The 21,684-nt window shown below is 39.2% G+C and overlaps 2 protein-coding genes across 3 annotated transcripts in view; both read left to right on the top strand.

Annotated features, from left to right (window-relative positions):
• The first annotated feature begins 2,959 nt into the window (after nt 1–2,959).
• gtf3c3 (general transcription factor IIIC, polypeptide 3) lies at nt 2,960–18,430 on the top strand. Its single transcript, XM_067583229.1, has 19 exons — nt 2,960–3,173; nt 3,373–3,460; nt 4,757–5,073; nt 5,470–5,593; nt 6,019–6,210; nt 6,781–6,946; nt 7,284–7,431; nt 7,587–7,779; nt 10,300–10,400; nt 10,549–10,720; nt 11,673–11,875; nt 12,965–13,066; nt 13,328–13,460; nt 15,332–15,557; nt 15,665–15,719; nt 15,909–16,044; nt 17,049–17,173; nt 17,265–17,417; nt 17,667–18,430. Exons 1-19 carry the CDS (start codon nt 3,081–3,083, stop codon nt 17,787–17,789), a joined length of 2,850 nt encoding a protein of 949 aa, XP_067439330.1. The 5' UTR covers nt 2,960–3,080; the 3' UTR covers nt 17,790–18,430.
• Nucleotides 18,431–18,877: 447 nt separating this feature from the next.
• The window catches only part of hecw2b (HECT, C2 and WW domain containing E3 ubiquitin protein ligase 2b), a 47,334-nt gene continuing 44,527 nt past the window's right edge, over nt 18,878–21,684 (top strand). For both annotated transcript variants that reach the window (XM_067583764.1, XM_067583763.1), the window contains exon 1: nt 18,878–19,432. The gene's annotated coding sequence lies outside the window, so the exon portion shown is untranslated. The remainder of the gene's footprint in view (nt 19,433–21,684) is intronic.

Raw genomic sequence — 21,684 nt, 5'->3', positions numbered from 1 at the left:
TCAAACATCCAGCTGTAGGAACAAGAAGAAAAACATATTTTTGAGTGGAGGGGGCCTTTAACTATACTTTCTCTATGCAAGGACAGACAAGTAGACAGGATATAAATCAATAGATAACACATAGTTATTCTGTATGTATACATAGATATAATACTGTACAATACCAAGCATAGTATAATATGTCAAGGCTCATGTAAACTCTCATTATGCTGAACTAATACTGAGAGGAGCCAGTTAAACCAGAGTTTCTTGTTCTTTTAAACTCTTTAAATTTCAAAAACTGTTGTATTTGTGTCAATCTGATTAAAGGACAATGGGTTCTCTCCACTTTGGTTTCATTTTACTTTGGAACACAAAGAAAATCACATGCAACAGGTGTACAAATCATCCATTAATTTGCCTTCTGTTTCTGGTAAATACGTGTATAACATTCATGCCAAAAGAAAGAAAGAGCTTCTAAAATTCCCGTTGATTACGCAGACTGAGGAGAAGAAGAGCGATATGAAGGGAGAGAGGAACAGTGGTTGTTATGAAGCTCAGCCTGCAGTCTTTGTCCTAACCAACTGATCTGTGAAAATTGTTCCTGATAAGGTACAATCACAACAACAACGGCACACACACACATACAAAAACACAAGCATGCAGAGCCAACTGTTCACTATTTGCACATACTGGTTGGGAGTTGACCCTGCAGCCTGTTGCTGTGCACAAATATGAATAGGGTGAACTAAAGAGACTCCATATATCAAATTAAAAAACATGTAAACCATAATTTTGCATGTGCCATTTTACATCCAGAACCATGAACTATACAACCATAGAGCAAAAACTGGATTTCTGCAGTTGTGCTGTTGTGCACCGTTCCTGCACCATAAAAGATAAAAGAGAAATAAGAACTAAAAGAGCAAAACTGCATATCAAAGAAAAATGTGTCAGCACTCAACATGACATCCAAACTAAACCTTTCAAAGCCAATATCACTGAGACAAATTCTTACATATTTATTGTGTTTGGTGGATAAAATGTTTGGATTCTGATGGTTTCTCACCTGCACTATACTTCTGGATCAGTCATCAGGCAGTCTGGCAGGTCCGGACCATCCAGCACATAAAACAATACATCAGAGTTCACTGATGTGCAGAACAAGATGCAGGACAAGTGAGATCTGCTGGGATGAAACCACACCTTCCTCTACTTTCCATCCTTCTTCTCTTCTTCTGTCCTCTGTTTCTTACATGGAAGATAAAACAGAGAATACACTGACTGTAACAGACCATGTCAAGCATGAGCCTGTTGAATGCAGGGCAGCAGTTGCCACAGTTTCTCTGGATCTGCTTTGACGTAAATCTCAAACCTGTTCCAGACAAAACAAACATGTCATATTAAACTTTTAATTATGTACGCATGAGCTACACTTTTATAGGGTCCAATAATCTGTGATATTACAGTCAAGGGAAGTGAATGAATGATACACATGATATGCAAGACAAAAAAGAGAATCAAGTGTACTCACATGACAAAAATAAAATCTAATTTTAAAAATTGACCTTATACAAATAACGTGCACACTCAACAGTGAAGTGGATACAAGGATAGTACTGGAAGTGTTATCATATTGTTCATTAAAGTTACTTCTTTCAGTGTGTTTATAACAAAATGGACAATGAATGAACAAATAAATGTAAAAATCCCCTTCAGATATGTTTTAAGACATACAGTTCAAAATACTGTAATTTAATAATTATTTGTGTTTAGTAGTTTTTCAACAAACTGAGTTAAAAATACGTTTCCTCTTTAATGCTACTTGATTCTTCTACTCTGATACAGTTCAAAACAAAATATTGTACTTTTTACTATTTGACAGCTTTAGTTACTGGGTAGTTTTCTGCACACCTACATTTTTCATGAAATACCATATGATGAGTTCTATAAATTGCACTGCATTGTTAAAGATTAAACTCGAGTTTCCAATCTTTTTCAGATTCAATCAGACATCACCCAAATAACAGTTTGGCATTTTTTCTTAAAAATGACCCAAAACAATGAGTCCATTATCAAAATAGTTGGCGGTTAATTTTCTATTGATCAACTAATTGAGTGATGGCTGAAGCTCTATGAGCAACACATAGTTTTGTGTGGATATATAAATAGATGAATATACAATGTGTTATCTTTTTCATTTTTGTTCATGTGATTGTTTAGTTTTGCGTTCAGCTTCACATGTCAGCACTTCCTAAATGTCTTCACAGTGTCAATATTACTGTAATCAATAGACAGATTTCAGGTTTTGATTCATAACTTCCAAATACATTTCTTGTGATTGCAAACTTTTAACACAGTTTTTTATCGTGTTTTTAACAACTGAAACTTGTAAAACACAACTTTCCACATGAGAGGCCATACAGTATAGTAAAAGTATAATATTTTGAATTAAACATTTGTAATAAACAATAATGTCTTATGACATTAAAAATGTACAAATGTACAATACACAGAAGAATCCAACCAACAGAGAAAAATTAAGCAACAATAAATCTTAAAAAAGTTATTGCAATTTAATTTAATTTCCACTGTATAACACTATTTGACAGACAATAGGCCTATTTAAGTATTATTTAGGCTGAGATCAAGAGCACACAAAACCCATCAATAATCTGGGTCATTCTCTCCTTTCACCACTAGATGTCGACACAACTGTTTCCTGCCAGATTTAAGTTGATGTGCAACATTGCATATTCACTTTTAAAGATTATATTCATTTCTCTGTTTTTTATATTAAATATCGTTTTACGTTGTACACTTTTATTTATGCTTGTGTCTTTGTGATTAATTTATTTTATATTTTCTCCAATACTCCCTGTACTGCTATATGTATCGTACTGTTTGTTATTCTTGTTAATAAAGGTTTTTTTTTTTTTTTTTTTTTTTTTTTAAAGACGCCAACCCGGAAGTTTTTACAGGTCACGTGACTGTAGTTTTCAGCGTGCAGTTGGGTTTATTTGAACACAGCAGAGCAACAGCTAGTGTTTACCTATGATGCATTCTGCTCCTCTGGACAGATAATAAGCGTGTTGTCAGAGATGTCTGGTTTCAGCGCTGAGCTCATCGACTATCTGGAGGGCAGAATAACTTTTGAGGAGTTTGACAAGAGGAGAGACGAGCGGAAAGCTAAGGTGAGTCTCTAGTTACAGTTTAAGTTGGTAAATGGATGTCTTAGCTATCTAGCAGACGCGGTAAACTTCAGCTAACCACAGTAAATTCTCCCGTTACATTTAGTTTCAGTGTAACTATTAGACTATGACGTCTGCTCGGTAATGTGCATTCCTGCTTCGGTCACATAAAGCTGATATTTTCAGTTCTCTGTCCTCTCAGGAGCCCTCTCAGGAGTCAGAGGTGTCAGCTGAAGATGTGGAGGAGGATGCTCAGCCTTCCACCTCTGCACATGGACCGGCGAAAATCGGTAAACTGCCGTCTGTCTGACACTGCATGCGGATTTTACGTCTACTGTGCTGATGAAGGGTGTCGCTTTGATTTCATAAGTGGGGGGACGCTATAAAGTCAGAGGGTCTTCAAAACTAAAACAAAACAAACATTCATATCAATCTGTCAACCAAGAAACGACAATGAAATTACTTTTTTTAGTAGACATTTTGTCATGTTACAGTAGAAGTTCTGTCTCATCAGCTATATGTGCAGCATCACAACACTTCCTTGTACACATAGGAGCTGCTTCAATCATCCAATCAGAGGATTACAGAAATTAGTTTTACTGATGAGCATCTTGAACTAACCCCAAGCATACCTGTTACCGTCTAGATTAGTCAGCAAAAAGTAATTGAAAAGACTAGAAAAATACAAAATGACACAATGGTGAAAATACCAATAAACATCCATATAACCCCAAAACTCTCCAAAGCTCAAGAATAGAAAATAGCGAGTGAATCAAGAGCAGAAGTGCTTATATATCAGAAATTTTACAATGTTATCAAACATATTGCTTTAAAAACCATATGAAAAATCAAAATACAGCTCAACAGGGAAACACTGTCCGAGGAAACACAAAGAGGGAATTTGATGCTAAAAAGACTGTAAATGTGTCAGATATCCACTTGATATGACTAACTCAGACTGCTGAAGACTCATATAAGCTTCACATCAACTTTGAAATGCATTTTTGCACTAAATGACTGTGTGTGGATTTTGGCCTCCATTACTTACATTGAAAGCACATTTGAAGGGGATCTTTTAATAGCCAGTATGAACAGGAGGAATGATTACAGCGAGGAAAACCTCTTTCACTGTTCATATGAACATCTGACTGCTGTTTCAAGATACACTTGAAAAATTGTAAACTTGTCCTTGAATCAATTAATCAAGAAAATAACTGGCAGGAGTTATTCATACTGCAAATAGTCATTAATTGTAGCCCCAAAACCCAGGGCAAAAGTGTCACTGTGTGCTCCTAATGCTTACTACTGTGAGTGCACTGTAATAATACTCTTTTTCACCAATGTAATAGTAGGAAAAGCACAGGTGTTGCCAATGTTTTCTGTGGAAAAGAACTGTTGAAGGCAACAGCTGGACAGTCAGAGGACATTGTTTATATAGATTTTAATTTTAGTAGAAACCTAAATTAGACTTGACCTCAGTAACGTGACAGAACTTTGATTGTTTGGAGAAAACAAGTGTCAGAATTGGAATGATGACATGAAAACACTGTTGATGTGTTTCTTGGCACGACTCTCCTCTCCCTCAGAGGAGGGAGTCAGCCCAGGGGTCCATCTGGCTTTCGCCTCCATGCTGGGAGAAACTCAAGACCCACTGTCTTCACAAGAAGAGGAGGAGGAGGAAGAGGAGGACAGCTTGAGCTATGTTGACGATGAAAACGACGAGGATTACAAGGTGGAGGAGGACGAGGAGAAGGTGGGAAAGGCAAAGGCGGAGGTGGCAGAGAAGAGAAAGAGGGGAGGTGGGGGAGGAGAGAAAGAAGAGCAGGAGGCGGAGGACATGACGGTGGGGGACGTGTTTGCACTGGAGATGGAGCTGAACCGAGAAAACAAGAAGATGATGAAGGTGAGGAGGGAACAGGGACAGTTTCTAGGTGTGTTATTCCAAGGATAAGGTTACAATCGAGGGTGTATTTTTTAGACATCTTTTTTACAGACAGTATCTTGACTCAACAACATCCACTGACTTTCTTTATAACAAATGTAGTAAATTTAAACATGGTCAAAGAAATGCTGTTAAAACACAATAAGACATGCGGCTTATTTAAAATACTCACTTTTAAACTACAAATTAAAGTCCTCTCTGTTTCTGGAACAGAAAACACAGAGTTTTCCTCAACTCAGAGTAAACAAACTTTAAACCTGCTCTCTGAACAGACCCCAGCTCTTTATGTGTTTGTTTATGACTCTGTGTGTGTGTGTGTGTGTTAATGACTGTGTGTTAATGACTGTGTGCGGTCAGGAACGGCGTAACCGTAGCAAGCTGCCCCGGGCTCTGAGAGGCCTGATGGGAGAGGCCAACATCCGTTACGCGAGAGGAGAGAAAGAAGACGCCATCATGATGTGTATGGAGATCATACGACAGGGTACGACACAACCTGTGTATGTTCTCACGTTTATCTCACAGACCTCCTGGTGTTGATTTAGTCTTATGACAAAAACGCATATGAGTTTTAGTCTTTAGTTTTTTATGTCTTCTAAACATTTTTAGGCTACATCTGTCGCCATCTTTGTTGTGTACAGTTACCATGGTTACAGGTTAGTGTAACAGGCAGTGTATACTTGTTGACACACACAGTGTCCATGTGCTCTGCAGTAATACAAGGGAATGACTCTACTTATGCTCAGCAGTGATTTGAGCTAAATGCTCATGTCAGCATGCTAACATGTTGATGTTTAGCAGGTTTAATGTTTACCATGTTCATCTTAGTTTAGCATGTTAGCATCTAATCTACAGATTCCATTTAGGTCTGAAAACGTGTGATGAATGAATCTCTCCTCTCTCCTCCAGCTCCTCTGGCCTATGAGCCTTTCTCCACATTGGCCATGATCTACGAGGATGATGAGGACATGGACAAAGCACTGCAGTTCGGTCTGATCGCTGCCCACCTGAACCCCTCAGACTGTGAGGAGTGGATCAGACTGGCAGAAATGTCTCTGGAGCAGGACAACATCCGGCAGGCCATCGTCTGCTACACCAAGGGTCAGTCTGACAGTCTGTTCATTTAAAATGAGTTTTAATTGCAAAAACGGCACAAACTGCATTAGAAAGTATCTGGTCCAAGATGCATTTCGGAAAGAAACATCTAATCACAGAGTTTAAAACTCTGTTACGATTTTACAGTCTCCATTATTTTCCGATGAATTCAGCAACTTTGGTGCTGTACTTTTTTCCCAAATGCAAAGACAGAGTGTTTTGAATTCTCTAGTACTTTGACACACTCGCCATGCAAAACTGACAAAGTAACAGAAACAAAGTTGATAATTAAAACTGATCTCCATAACATAATAGGATTGTTACATTATACAACAGAGTCCTGTGTTTCTATGTTCAGTAACATTGAGGAACATTAAATTAATTTGAAATCAAAAATGTAGAATGGAAATACAGAATGAAGAAAATCCTAACTTCTAAGTTTGATGGTTATCAGGAAATGTGGCCCAGTTCTAGTATTGACATTGAATGTATGGAAAAAGGCAATAACATACTGTAAAATCTATATCAATGATAGTTCAAGGCTCAAGATGTTGACATGCAGTTACGCTCCCACAGCCATCAAGTACGACCCCACCAACGTGCGCTACCTGTGGGAGCGCTCCAGCCTCCACATGCGTGTGGGTGAGCACAAACAGTGCATGGACGGCTACCGCAAGATCCTCTCACTGCTGCCACTGGAGGACGGAGAGCACTTCATGCAGCTCTCCAAGGACATGGCCAAGTACAGGACACACACTGACTCATAGAGAGATTGTAACAGCCAGCATATACTGTACATCATACTGTTCCCATCTGTGTGTTCATTTAAGATGCTTTAGAGAGAAAAAACTGTAAAAAGCAGTATTTTGTCATAAAGATGTCCTCACTGAAATAACCCATGATGATACTGGACATAAAGACAAGGATTGTTTCTTTAAAAAGCCAGCTATATGTTTTTAAACCAAACATTAGATATTGGATTGTCTCCACAAGAACTCATATTTGCCTGTGTGTGTGTGTGTGTGTGTGTGTGTGTGTGTGTATGTGTGTGTGTGTGTGTGTGTGTGTGTCCTGTTTAGGAGTTACTATGAGAGTAATGACTTGCCCTCAGCACTCGGTGTGATAGAGGATGCTCTGGCACGACATCCCAACCTGGTCAGTGATGACGTCATCAACATGGCAGCTGAGCTCTATATCGCCAACCGCCAGTACAACAAGGCCTTGCAGGTATACCTTTTTGTGTGTGTGTGTGTGTGTGTGTGTGTGTGTGTGTGTGTGTGTGTGTGTGTGTGTACACAGTGAAATCTTACTTGTCATTAAGAGAGAGCAGAGAAATGTGGTGTCTTAATGAATGCATACTCTACATGTGTGTGTTTTCTCAGGTCTTGGTCCAGTTTGCAGGTGTAGTTTTGGTCGGGGCCGAACCCAAATCAGACTCCGTAGTTCTGCCGAAAGAAGAGACAGAGGCAGAGACGACGACTGAGGAGGAGACGAATGTTGAAAAAGAAGTTGAAAAGAAGAATGAAGAAGGTGCAAAGTCAAAGACTGTAGAGGAAATAGCAGCAGAGGAGAACGGTGAGTTGCTGTTTGCAACAAAAAAACCCATCAGATATTTCTTCTAATCTTTAACCTTAATATGGCCTTTTTTCAATATTATCTTGACATACTGTTACTAACATTATTCTGTTTTCATCCTACTTCTGCATGAGAAGTAGAAATGCTAATATGAGGGAAATATTGATGTTTTTAAGGCCCTGTGTGGCCTGTATCACAAGGTGACATAAATGGGTGAATCAGTAATCTTTGGACTCATTTTAAGTTTTCTGGTATCCCGGAGCTGACTCACTCGTGTAGATCACCATGGTAACCTATGCTGAACAGCTAACCTGTGTGGGAGTAGGTTCAGTTTAGAAGATCACATCAAAGCGTGTCACCTGACCATCGGCTTACTGGAAAAATTCAGTCATCATTCCTACAATAAAATGACAAATAATGAAGAACATTAAAGACATTTTTATTCAGTGGAATCACCTGCATGTTTGCTACAGTAAATCAGAGATGGTACAAACAATGTGTATATATCTATGAGCCACTTTGGGACTTATAACAAAGTTACATAACTTACCAAACTAACACACTAACAAATGACGGTTATAGCTGCAGCTTAATTGCGCAAGAGTTTCTTTCATTCCTTACAGGATTCTGTCAGTGTAGAAATATTTTACACTCTTATTCCACCACTGCAGCTCAGGATAACATGTGACAACTTTGAGAGTGTTAAATGTGATGAGATGAGAAACAATATGATAATTATTGTTATTTGTAATTGTTGTATACTGTGTGTGACAGTAATGAAACATTTCTAATAGATCGAGCTTATCAGATCAAATCTGGCACAAGCTATCTGTAGAAGCAGTCTTAATTTACTGTTAACTGAATAAGTGTCACTTCTTCATAACAGTTTGTTCATCATGATACAAACAAGACTGAGAATCTACAGTCAGTCTACAAAACCAGACTAAATTGAACTTGCTTTGTGTTACAGGCCTCTGATATGTAGTAGCCAGTATACGGATAGTAGCCAAAATAACTGTAGCTAGTTTGTTGATGTTGGCTGTCTTTATCATGGCCAACCACTCAGGGGCTGAAAATACTCTGGGGTGTAATGAATTTGTCATTTTTATTGCCTTGAGGGATGTGTTGGAAGTGGAAGTCTTTATTAAACCCAAGACACATTAGACTTGAAAAGCACTGACACTAAAACACAGCTGCTCATTCATTAGAAAATGATAAAACTCCTTTAGAAACCCTATTGCTGGGATGACATGTTGACATTTTGAACTGAAGTCAGCAGCCAAAAGAAATTTGTTTTGTTCTGCTGTGTCTGTGTTGCATTGTGTATCTGTCTCTAATGTGTCAGCACTAGATAAGCGAGTCAAATTAATTGTGCACAGACTGTACAAAGTGCAAGAAAATGACTATTATTCTCCAGTTACAAAATTAGCTTGTGCCAGCAGACATGTCTCTCCTCTTTAGTGTGCAGTCAGACTTCACTGTGGATTTCAAGTTGAGAAAAAGGTTCTTTTTAAATTATGTCCGTTCTTTACCGAGCAAGAAAATATGAATTAAATCTGTTGTCATTCTTTAAAGAAACATACAGCCAAATACAGCTTTGTTTTTGAACTTTCAGGTGTATTTTATTCACACTTCAAGGAACATGGCAGAATTTTCTCAAGATGCAGAAGAGTTTTTTTATGTTTTATCTTATACACAAGCAATGCAAAGTACCTTACAACACACACGCACACACACACACACACACACACACACACACACACACACACACACACACACACACAAACCAGCAAGCAGGCTGTTCCAGCATAAACACTGGATTCTGGATTCTTTGCCAGATTTAAATTGTAAATTTGTAATAAAATGTTTATCCAGTGTCCTTCTGATGTTGATAAATTGAAATTGGAAGTATGTTGGATATGGTATATTTAGGGGCAAGACCTATAAGTGCTTTGTTGACCAGGAGGAAAATCTTGAAATCATATCTTTAAAGCATATAAGGATTGAACAGAAGGGGTCCGGGAATGGAGCCTTGTGGGACTTCATACAGTACATTTCATCTACTAGAGATGAAATTATCAGTTCATTAAAATGTTGTGGTCTACAAGTGTGTAAAGCTGAGCTCTGATTGAGCAGACAGAAACATTTTTGGCTTTGGTTCTTTTTTTAATGGGTCCGTAATAATCTTTAATGAATGAGTAAACGTGCCAGTCTTGAGACAACAGTTTACTGTGGCAAGTATATAATTTGCTAAATGGAAAAACAGATTTTAAAAAAGGTTAAAAAAAAAAACCCTGAAAAATACCAAAATTGAAGTCACATAATTTCCAAAAGGTCCACAGTAATTTGTTGTGTTATTGTGAAAATGTAGCTTCTCCTAACAATCTTCATGCCTTATCTGTGAATTTCCTCAAAACTCCCACACTACCTTCCTTCCCAACAGAAACTATAATAGACACAGTTGTTATTTTTGGAGCATAATAATGGTTACTGAGGATGTGTGTGTGTGTGTGTCTCTAGGTGAAATTAAGGATGTACAGGTACCAGACAGCGTCCCAGTGGACCTGAAGGCCAAGCTCATTGTCTGCCTCATACACCTGCATGTCAACATGCCCCTGGAGGTAACCAGGACGCGCAAAGTTTTCACAACAAGATGAGACAATTAAAATAAGCTAAGAATCATCACCTCTTGTAATGAGTTTTCACTTTGTGGAGGCTGAAAATGGCAGTATGTATCAGTCTTCATCACTCTGTACTACCCATTCACAGGGCCTGGTGTCATCACTGACTGAGCAGAATCCAGAGGAGATTGGTGACTTGTACCTGGATGTAGGTGAAGCCTTCCTGGAGCAGGGCGAGTACATGTCTGCTCTGCCTCTGCTGTCTGCCCTTGTCATATCCGACAAGTACAACCTGGCTGTCGTCTGGCTCCGACATGCAGGTAGGACAACATAGTGATTAAAATATCTTAATTAACAATTGAGACTAAAAATTGAATTCTCCTCATTGTTGGTGTATTGAAATACAAACTATGATACTGCTGCTATTCTACTTTTTTTTTTTTTTTTCAATTAAGGGTAAACCAAGTCCATATAGCATTGATTATCAACAGGTTAGCGATATAAGACTTCCGTCTCTTTACAACATTCATTATTTAGGAGGAACCATCATGCTGAGAAGTTTGATACACTTGGAAAATGGAAACCAGTTAGCTTTAAAAAAAAAAAGCTAATGCAGGACTTAAAGGTCAGATTTAGATGTGTCATGTCATGAGTCCAGTTGTATTGATGATGAATGACCAGACCTCACAAAACTTACAGCAACAGGTAGCCCTGTAACCTCAGCACAGTGTGTTACCTTGGAGTTAGGATCATGACACGGGGTAATGTAGGGAGTGCTCACAGATAGGACTTAGTAATGACTGATGACATCAGCTCCCCAACTATTTTTAGTGTCTGCAAAAACATTCTTTCTTTTTGGTAATTATCATTTTCACCAGATAAAAACACAAGTCAAAACAAACACCAAGGCTATATGTATGTACTGATTTTGTAGCAAGAAGGAATTAAAATTTTTAGTAAAACTTGAATGGCTTTAAAAGCTCCATCTAGATAGCTTAAACATTTCAAAGGAAACAGTAAAAGTGTAAATGTGAACCACAGTCTTGTTCAGACAGACTGGGAAGTTGTGACTAGAATTTCCTCTTAAATGAGAGGTGAATCTTTAGGAGCATGCGTCCAAAAGACCAGTAAAAAAAATTCTAAATTGTGTGAAACTGAGCAGCTGAGGTGCAAGACAGGATTTGGACTAACCCTTCAGTTTGCCTCTGACTAGAGAAAATACCAATCACTGTTACATAAACTCTCTTTGCTTTCATCACTTGTCCCTCACAGAATGTCTGAAGGCGCTGGGCCACATGGAGGCAGCAGCAGATAGCTTCACTAAGGTGGTGGAGATGGCTCCACAGCACCTGGAGGCCCGGCTCTCCCTGGCCACCCTGCAGCAGCAGCTGGGCCGGCCAGAGTGCGCCCTCAAGGCCCTAGAGTCCATGTATGACAGTGACACACTGGCACAAGACTCATCAGCCGCACAAAAGGCAAGGGCTTGTGTTTTTGTCTGGGTTAGCAGGAGTCAAACATCTCACATTATCCAAACCCAAGTTCTTAATAGGCCTTTTATAGTATTCCCACTGATCATGGAATTTCTGGAATATTAGGGATTTTTAAGAGGAAAAGTTTCTTTGTCTCTTTTCAGGAATATATCACACTTCTCAGCTTTCCTCCAACAATAACCAACAATAATAGGTCTTTTTCCTAGCTGTCATAGTGGGAAAACAAAGGTGTTGCTAGTATCATTAATAATTGGTTTGTTCTATTCAAGTGTCCCAGCAAGCCATGACAGTGTGACAGTGAGCCAGCATGCACCATACCAGGACCCTGAAACTGAAGAAGCTAAATGGAATTAAGCCGTCATTAACTTGATTATTTATCTACATCTGAGCTTTTCCTACTGTGACATGTCAAAATGACTTTCCCTGAAAAACACCTGTGACACTTGTACACATATTTATGGAAGTCCATTTATACCAAGAGAAGAAAAGAAAAATCATGAATACTTAACCTTGATAAAATAAAAATACTAATGGTAAGTCAAAATTATGAGATACTAAATCCAAATTTCTAATATCAGTGTCATAATTTTGGCTAAGTACACGTATTTTTATGATGCATAACTTAACATATTTTTTTTTCTTCTCCTGGCAAGAATATGCTTCCCTACATACATGATTAATAGAGTTCTAACTCTAACTTTAGCCCTGACGTTTTAATGTCCACAGTCTTGTACCTTTGACATTTTATCAAAGAACCAGATATTTTCTAACACAACTGTTAATATTTCATACTGATTTAACCAGGGGAGTTTAATGTTGAAGCCTTAGAGGTGCACCAACTCTGAGTCACGTAACATTGTGGGGAATATGGGGAACATGTGGGGAAAAAGCGTCCCCACAGACAACTTCAGAGCATCTGAAATAGCTGTTCCCACTTTTCGACTCTCTATTGAACAATTCAAAACCTGAGCTGAGCTCTACCTTTGTGTAGGTTTTTGATAAGGTGGCCATATATATTTATATATTTTTGTGTGTGTGTTTGTATACTCACATCTGTATGCACTGTGGTTGTAGGAGTTAAAGCTGCTGCTGCATCGTTCCACACTGCTGAAGACTCAGGGACAAATACAGCACTACCTGGATGCTATGATCACTATGATCTCAATGCTGCTCAAGGTAACAGACAAACACACTCACATGCTCTTCTTTCCTGTCTCAATAGGGCCTTTCATTAACTGCATGTAGACCTTGTACAGACAAATTGTAGCGAGAAATCAAATTGTTACACAGAAAAAGGTAAAACTGACACGATGCAACTGAATGACTGTCACAGGAATATGCAGCATCACAGTAAAGATAGAAAAACAAAAATATATTTTTTCTAACATGCGCATGTTTCCCTGTGTCTGACAAATGATCCACATCTGTGTGTCCAAGGTGGCCATGCAGCGTGCTAAAGTGTGTGTGCGCTCTGTAAGTGTGTCGGGTGAGAATCACCTGAGGCTGGTGAAGGCTAAAGACATGCTGCCGGAGATCGCTGACCAGGAAGCTGCCTATCTGGACAACACTGGTATGTAGTGTGTGTTTGTGTGTGTGTGTGTGTGTGTGTGTGTGTGTGTGTGTGTGTGTGTGTGTGTGTGTGTGTGTGTGTGTGTGTGTGTGTGTGTGTGTGTGTGTGGGTGTGCGGTGTTCATACCTGGTAACCTGGCTAATGGACAGAGGCTGGTATAGAGAGCCTGCAGTTGGCAGGAGCAGCAACAAGCAGAACAGTTGGCGAGATATTGTTCACTGTCAGCATTTATTAGCAGTTGCCATATGTGGAGAAAGAGCTGTTAAACACACCTATAAAGGACCATATTCTAAGCTTTACATGTTATAGCTTATGAAAATACAAATATATACTTGCATTATTGCAGCCAATATTCTAAAGCCTTCCATATGTTTTCAGATTGATTTCTTTGGTTGCCAGTAAAGTTACTGCAGTATGGAAATTGACTCGCAGCTAAAATCTGATCTGCATTTAAAAGCCATGTTTATAGGCAGTTATACCTGGAAGACAAACAATAATAAACATGTGGAGTGTAGATGGTAAAGTTTTTGTTGCTATGAGATCATCTTTTCTCAGCTGGAGTTCCTCATACCTGAGAACCACATGTTTTTTCTTTGGACAACTTTCAGCCAAGTGAATTCTATAATCATTCTGATTTAAATAATCTACCTGTAGTGTATAAACCTACTCTAATTTGAAATGAGTTAATTGTTTCAGTTCAGGTGCATACTTGATGCAAGTACATTTCATACATTTTAGTGTTTCAAATGACCCATTATTTATAGATATGTTTACTGGTCCCATTGCTTTGCTAACAGTTAGACGCAAGTTGATTTTATGTCTTTTTTTTGCCCGTAGTATCCCACATTAAATGCAGATCTCTCCTTTATTTTGTCGTATAGTTTATTATGAGGCAGTATTAAACTCCTTACCAGCAGATTGAAGTGCTTTCTCAGTGACCTGCATATTCATATATAACATAGAGTATAACAACATTTTTAATCATACCTGTAAGAAAAAAAGACGTAACTTGTTATCTGTAAATTTGCATAGAAGTTCATATTTGCAGGTTTGGGCTTACAGGGGAACTCCACTTATTTTCCACATCCGTGTGTGTTTCCAGATGTTGAGGAGTACTACTGCATATTTGAAAAAAGTTGTAAAAAGCCTTTTGTGTCTCTAGAGGGAGCTGTGTGAAATCTGATAAATTGTCTCAAGTGGTGTCACTTGAGTCAGCGCCAGTTAGGGCTGAAGACTACAAGTTTGAAAATAACAAATATCGGGGGGTGTGGAGTTAGAAAGAAGTGAGGTCAGCAGACCTCTGTAGCCTGCTCCTCATCTCTGCTGGAGGCTAACAGCTCCAGGCTACATTAGCCACTAGCATAACACACCCAATTGTCCAAACCAAACTATTAGTGGCTGAGTTGCATTGTGGGTAATGTAGGCGTCAGGTCAGAGTTGGATTGTTCAATTCCCATTCCATTAAGGTAGAAAAGCTCTATATAATTTCAGTTAATTTGCCATAAAATAAGGATATAAATAAGGATTTTGTGCTGTTTTCCTCTGCTCACTGGTTTTTAGAAAAAAGTCTACTAAATCAACTGGCACCTCTGGTACCAGTAACAGCTAACAGCTGTTTGAATAAATTGAAACAAAATAGCAACTCAGGCTAATGCAGTAGGTATGTAACGCAAACAGGAAAATAACTCCATGTAAAATCTCACCGTGATGGATTACATGCCCCAAACAAGATCTGCTAAGCAATTCAGAAAGCAGGTAAAACTAATTTTATTATGATACTATGATATTGTACAGTAGTAATCAAGATACTGATGCTTTACTGATGGCATACAGTTCCAATACATGATACGTAATTCTGTCCCTGTGTTCAGGTAAAACAAACGTCCTGTCCAGAGAGGACTGGTGGCAGCTGCTGGTGACCTGCCTGCTCACGCTGTGCGAGGCGCTGCGCTACAAGGAGGCTGAGCTGCTGGTGGAGTCTGCTATGGAGTTCTATTCCTTCTACGACAACAAGCCCAGGAGGAAGGAGCTGGAGTTCTTCGGCCTGTCCGCAACCATCCTGGACCGCAACCACTACAAGGCCTACAACTACATCAGGTACACTAAGATGTACAACTCCACTAGGTGGAGAGCTTGTTATTTTTTGACAGTTGTTGAAAAGTAAAATATAAATCATCTGCTGTCTGTTTCTCTGTGCTCAACAGACTGATGCTGATGGAAAATGTGGATCGGTCTCAGCTTTGGAATATTTTCAACCAGGTGACTATACGTTTGTGTGCAAAAATATACCTTATCATAAAGCAACAAGTCAAAAAAAGAAATTCATTGCCCTCCTATTACGTAATATACCACATCAAAGCTCTCAAGATACAACACCATCTCTGTTCCTGTACATGTGCCTGTTCGTGTGAACGTAAATGAACATCTTTTTTTTTTTTCCCCCCTCAGCTGACGATAACCTCCCAGCACCAGCGTCACCACCGCTTCTGTCTACGTCTGCTGTTAAAACATCCTGACAACCACGCCCTGTGTGTCCTCTGCGGACACAACGCCATGGTGTCAGGAAGCTTCAAACACGCTCTGGGTACAAAACATACACAGACTACTATTACTATGTTTTAACTAATTAGGAACGAATGGTTTGATTTGTTGGAGCATCCTTCTCAGGACATTCAGGTTTGTTCACTATGTTCTTGTTTTTCTGACAACACAGCTTGATGTTGCGTGTTCTAGCAGCCGATACTCTGTAGTATGTGGGTATGGAGTTTGTTTTCACATTCATCTGCTGAAAGGGGAACGTTTTTCTGTGCTCATCTTAAATCTCAGTGTACCTACAATCATTATTTGTGACATCATAACTAGTTTGGAGACAATCGTGGTCCAGTATGCAATTTTGATGTGGGAACTTGAAGCCTCCAGCGCAAATACAACTGAATCTTGAGACATCTTGTGTCCAGCAGTTAAAGGATAGATTCAGAGATTTTTGTTCTAAACACATTGTAACTTTGGTAGATAAAGACTTGATTTAGCTAATGATGCTGAAGCCTCATATTGGCTTCCGCAAAATTTTGGAATGCATTTTTGCACATGACGTGCAGTTGTGTTCTGAGGAAATAGCTTCAGGGTCAGTATGGAGAGTGGGAATTGTTACAGCAACAAAGACCCAATGCCATGTACATATTGGCATGCCAGTATTGTATTAAGACAGACTCAGAAAAACCTGAACCTATCTGTTAAATCTATAGTAGTCAGTTATTATGAATAATTCATACTCTAAGCTGCCTAAATGGTAAGTGCATATTCACAGATTCTGGATTTTTCACACACAAGCTATCTTCCTTCATCCTTTAAAAGACTTGAGAGTTTTGTGTTTTTTGGAAAAGGGCCAAAAAGTGCAACGAGTGGACACGGGAGCACATTACTATTGATGAGGAAGTAAAGATAGATTTTTAGAAAGCAAGGGCAAAACAAGAATGTAGAGTATGTAGCAGTTAGGCTGGTGCCTGCTTACATCTATTACATGTAGGGTGCATATCTGGTTTCATCTATCGTCTGAAACACATTTTCTGACATCTTGTGTGTCTTCAGGCCAGTATGTTCAGGCCTTCAAGACTCACCCCAACAACCCGCTCCACAGCCTGTGTGTGGGTCTCACCTTCTTCCACATGGCGTCTCAGAAGTATGTAGCCAAACGACATACACTGGTGCTGCAGGTACAGTGTGTGAATGGTTACTCCCTCATTTAGCTTTTTAATTACATACCCTAGTCTGTTTTTCTTAAATAATCATTTTTTGTGTTTTCAGGGTTTCTCCTTCTTATGGCGGTATGTGGAGCTGCGAGGAGAATGTCAGGAGAGCATGTACAACCTGGGCAGAGCGTTGCACCAGATGGGCCTCACACATTTGGCCATACATTATTACCAGAAGGCACTTACGCTGCCTGCACAGAAACTGGAGGTGGGTAATCACATAACACAACAGACCAGATCACTGGGTGTGTTTGGGAGCTCAGCCTGCTGTATTGTAATCACTTTAAATTTAGAAACACCTCCCTTACTTTTATTTAGGACATAGATAAATGGACCTACATCCAAAACTCTTTCTCTTGCCAGTTTTGCGGTAGACCTCAATAATAGCAGCCTTGTGAGATTTTTTCCTCTTTTTGTCCATCACCGTCTCCACCTCCTCCCCTCCTCATCCCTGCAGGGTATCGCTGATGATCAGGTGGATCTGAGGAGGGAGATCGCCTTCAATCTCTCCCTCATCTACCAGGCCAGCGGGAACGTGGAGATGGCCCGCCAGCTCATCAACACACACTGCATCGTTTGAAAATGCATCTTTGCCAGTGTTGCTAATTTTGAGTTTGAGACTCAGATTCAGTTTGAATGTTTTACTGTGCAATAATTGCACCATAAAAATATAAGGGACTACATCTAACAATAATGTAACAATAAATACATACATAAATAAATAGTTTGATTAACAAATAAATTAATACAGAAATAAAAGCTGAAATTAATACAAACATAGGTAAATGTAAAAATACATGTTGGTAATTAGCAAAGGAATACATGTCTTTCCTGTATTTATAAATCTGTAAATCTACATTTATATCTGTAGTTTTGCATTTATATTTTTATCTCTAATTTTATTTATTTATGTATGTTAAGGAAGTCAATGGTACTAACTTGACTGTGAAGCGTGGTTAGCCACAGGAACGATTTAAATCTATTACTTTTACCCTACTTTTACCAACATGTATTTATAATTTAATTACTTATATAAGTATTAATTTAAGCTTTTATTTATGTATTAATCACTTGTTAATTTAATTATTGTTTTATCTATGTATTTATTTCAGCAGTTACATTTTAAGGCATAAAGACAGTACAGTTTTTGTAAATGAAACTTATTCAGTCTAGTATGTTTGTATGTATATATATTTTTTTAATAATAAAAAATAAGTTTGATCATTTCTGATGTGATTTTTTTTACCCCCACAGTAATGACACAAAGATGGATGAACAGACTTCTTTTGTTGTTGCAGGGATTAAGGCGTTGGGATTATTTGCCTCCATTTTTCCTATCCTAACCGTCTGCTTGCATCATCTTTCCTCCCCGGGTCAGTGCACTGCATCTAGGCCAGATCATCTCAAGCATTTTCATGTCACAAACCTCCAAATAGACGCCTCCACTCCCCCTTTTGGATGAGATTTAATCTCTGGATGCCCTTAAACTGCATCACTGTCTACATATGAAACCTGTGATTAAAACAGTAATCCTTTTATGCCCTCTAATTCAGCAAATAAATCAGATTTTAATTTTCCCAGTGACTTGTTGGAGCTTCTTTAGCGACCCCCTGGAGGCCCCCGAACCTGAGGTTAGACACGTGATGTACAAATGATGGGGTAGGAGGTGTTAAATCAGTTATTTTGATTCTGAGCTCGGTCAATGTGGACTCCCACAATGAGGTCTGGGTTCATAAAAAAAGTTCCTAACCAGCACTTTTAATAGAAATAAGCCGTTTTAATCAGAATGTTGTTGGTTTAGCTTGACTCCAGCATGGCAGAGTGGAAGCACAACGGGAATAAAGTGTGTGAAGCAGCGGAAACGGGGAGGCGGATGTGAGGGTTCTGCCAAATAAATAAGATATGAACGCGTTTTTCTACCCAGCCTGGCAACACCACGGAGAAGTCAACGACGCGGCGGAGAGAAAGAGATGGCAACCATGATTTTGGAATAAATACTGGGCGACGTTTATCTGCAAACGAAGGTTTCGCTTTGACCGGAGGTTGGACTACCGAGAGGCAGCGGGGCTGCGCCCGGCTCTGGAGCACCGGATCCCGCTTGGACGCCGATGAAGGGTCGGTGGTGCCTGGGCCGTGTGGGTATGGAGGTCCGTCGTCCATGATTAAGCGACTTATTCGGGGCATGTTGAAGCGGATATACACGTTTAAATCACTAAAGCGAAGGTAAGTGAGGTGTCTCAGCTGTATAGGTATTATTAGACAGACATGTTTATTTTTGTATACCAGGGGGCTTCTTTGATGTGGTTCTGGCAGCAAGATTTGATGCCATCTAGCCATTAATTGACGTTTTCTATAAGCGCAATGTATTTCATCACATTGTTTTTTACGCTCATCAATCTGTCTGCTGGCTGCCTCCGACTGGGCTGGTATTGTGAGCCGATGAAGTCATGCTTTGATGTGTTTCACTGACAGCAACAGTGACAAATAAAGGCCTAATAGAAACCACAACAAAGCCAAAAGAAAATCTTTATCCCAGCAGCGTCAAGTGTTGCTGTCAAAATGAAAAGAGGCTTTAGCCAAAAAGGGAAAAGCCAACAGAGATTTGCACCTGCACACACACGCACTAACACACACACACACTGTCACAGAATGTGAGTAAATCAGACCCAAAGCTGTAATGTGCTCACACAAGCAGATCAATCCCAGAATAACAGGACGGCTCATCTCCTCATATTTCCTCCCTAACAGTTTCATCTGGGATCTGACCCTGATTATATTCTGTATATAATCAGCTACAGTGTAGGCTGAGGTTACATTTCCCATCAGACTGATTGGCAGGTCATTTGTGTGCTTCATTGTGTTTGTCTGAAATCTGTGGTTAAAAATGAAGATGTGGTTTTCATGCACCAGTATTTCACTTGCAGATGTGTGAAAAAAAACTCATCTGATCTGTCTATACTAAAAAAAAAAAAAAGGTTTTTATTTTGAAGTGGATATGAAGTGTTCTCACTGCAGCATCCCTCAGTGTATGAAAAAGAAGAAGGTTCATGCAGGATGGATATCATTTATCTTTTTTCCTTAAGGCATTAGAGCTGGTAGGGTTTCCTCATCTTGCTCAAGGACACTTCAGCAGGATCAGTGTCTAGTAGAAGTCGCGTTCATATACTGGCTGCACCACCATGCTGCCTCTTGGTACTACACTCAAATACCCAAATACAAGGGAGATTCTCTAGTGTATAAAGCCTATTTTTGACTACTAGGTCTATTGACCTGACATTTGACACCACTTTGCTAGCACCCAGCCTGCTTTTACTTTAATTAAACCTCCTGTTCTGATCTACATCCTAAAAGACTTTTTCTCATTTGCTCTTGGATAAAACGAGCATCCGTATTGTTTGAACAAACACATTCTCTCATATGCTACATGATCAGAAGGTGAAAACCTCTATTAGGCACTGACACATGAATATGAGGTTGATGTTATATCTTTAATAGTCAGTTACTATGAATAATCTATACTCTGACCAACAGTATTTTGCAGTGTGGCTTCAACAGAGAAATGTTTCCTGTTTTTGATACAAAACCTTGTAGATATATTACCTTACTGTCAGACATGGACATTGTTCTACCCACAGGAAGTGACAAATCAAATTTAAAGGGGTACTCCAACAGTTTAGTATGAAACTTCTATAAAGTTGAGGGACTCAGAAAAAGCAGATTAAATAAAAGAATGGCCGAAAGGGAAACAGTCCCAAGCTCCAAAAAACACTTGGGACGCTTGGGAATGCACCTCAGCAGTCCCTTTCAGTAAACCCTGCCTACCTGGTAAATTCTTCACTCGTAACACAAGCTTTCTTTACAAGATATGAAAAGTTCAATCCAAGATAACTGATCACATCACTATGACATTATTATGTTTATTTTCTTCCACCAGAGCTACAGAAGATAGTATGTTTATATAATGTTAAAATCTGTGTAGTGCCCCTTTAAAAAGGACTTGCAATCAAGAGTTTTTATTAAAAAAAAAACAAACCCTAATACAGTAGAACCAGCGATATTGTTTGGCACCTACATTACCCACAATGCAACTAGACTGACTGCTGGATTGGAGATTGGGGTGTGTTATGCCAGTAGAGGCTAATGGACCCTGGAGCTGCTAGAGATAAGGAGTCTGCTACAGAGGTTTGTTAACCTCACTGCTTTCTAACTCCACATCCCCACATTTCTTTCATATTCAAACTTGTGGTCTTCAGCCCGAACCGACGCTGACTCAAGTGACATCACTTGAGGCGGTTTATCTGATTTCACACGGCTCCCTCTGGAGCCATAAAAGGCTTTATACTACTTGGTTCATATGCAGGTTTTCCAACACCTGGAAACACATGCTGATGTGGGAAATGGGTGCACTTCCCCTTTAAGAGCAAAACATAGTATTACAGTGTAGTGTTATTGTAGGAGAAAGGGTGGGGTTTTAT

The sequence above is a fragment of the Thunnus thynnus genome, chromosome 24 (assembly GCF_963924715.1).
Source record: "Thunnus thynnus chromosome 24, fThuThy2.1, whole genome shotgun sequence".
Classification (NCBI taxonomy): domain Eukaryota; kingdom Metazoa; phylum Chordata; class Actinopteri; order Scombriformes; family Scombridae; genus Thunnus; species Thunnus thynnus.
Note: the sequence above shows the minus strand (reverse complement) of the source record. Positions and strands in the feature narration are given on the sequence as shown.

Excerpts from the sequence above, each read along its gene's own strand:
- gtf3c3 (XM_067583229.1), top strand. The coding sequence starts at position 3,081 with ATGTCTGGTTTCAGCGCTGAGCTCATCGACTATCTGGAGGGCAGAATA. Across the intron at positions 5,594-6,018 it reads TATGGAGATCATACGACAGG|CTCCTCTGGCCTATGAGCCT; the intron begins GTACGACACAAC and ends TCTCTCCTCCAG. Across the intron at positions 15,558-15,664 it reads AAGGCCTACAACTACATCAG|ACTGATGCTGATGGAAAATG; the intron begins GTACACTAAGAT and ends TGTGCTCAACAG.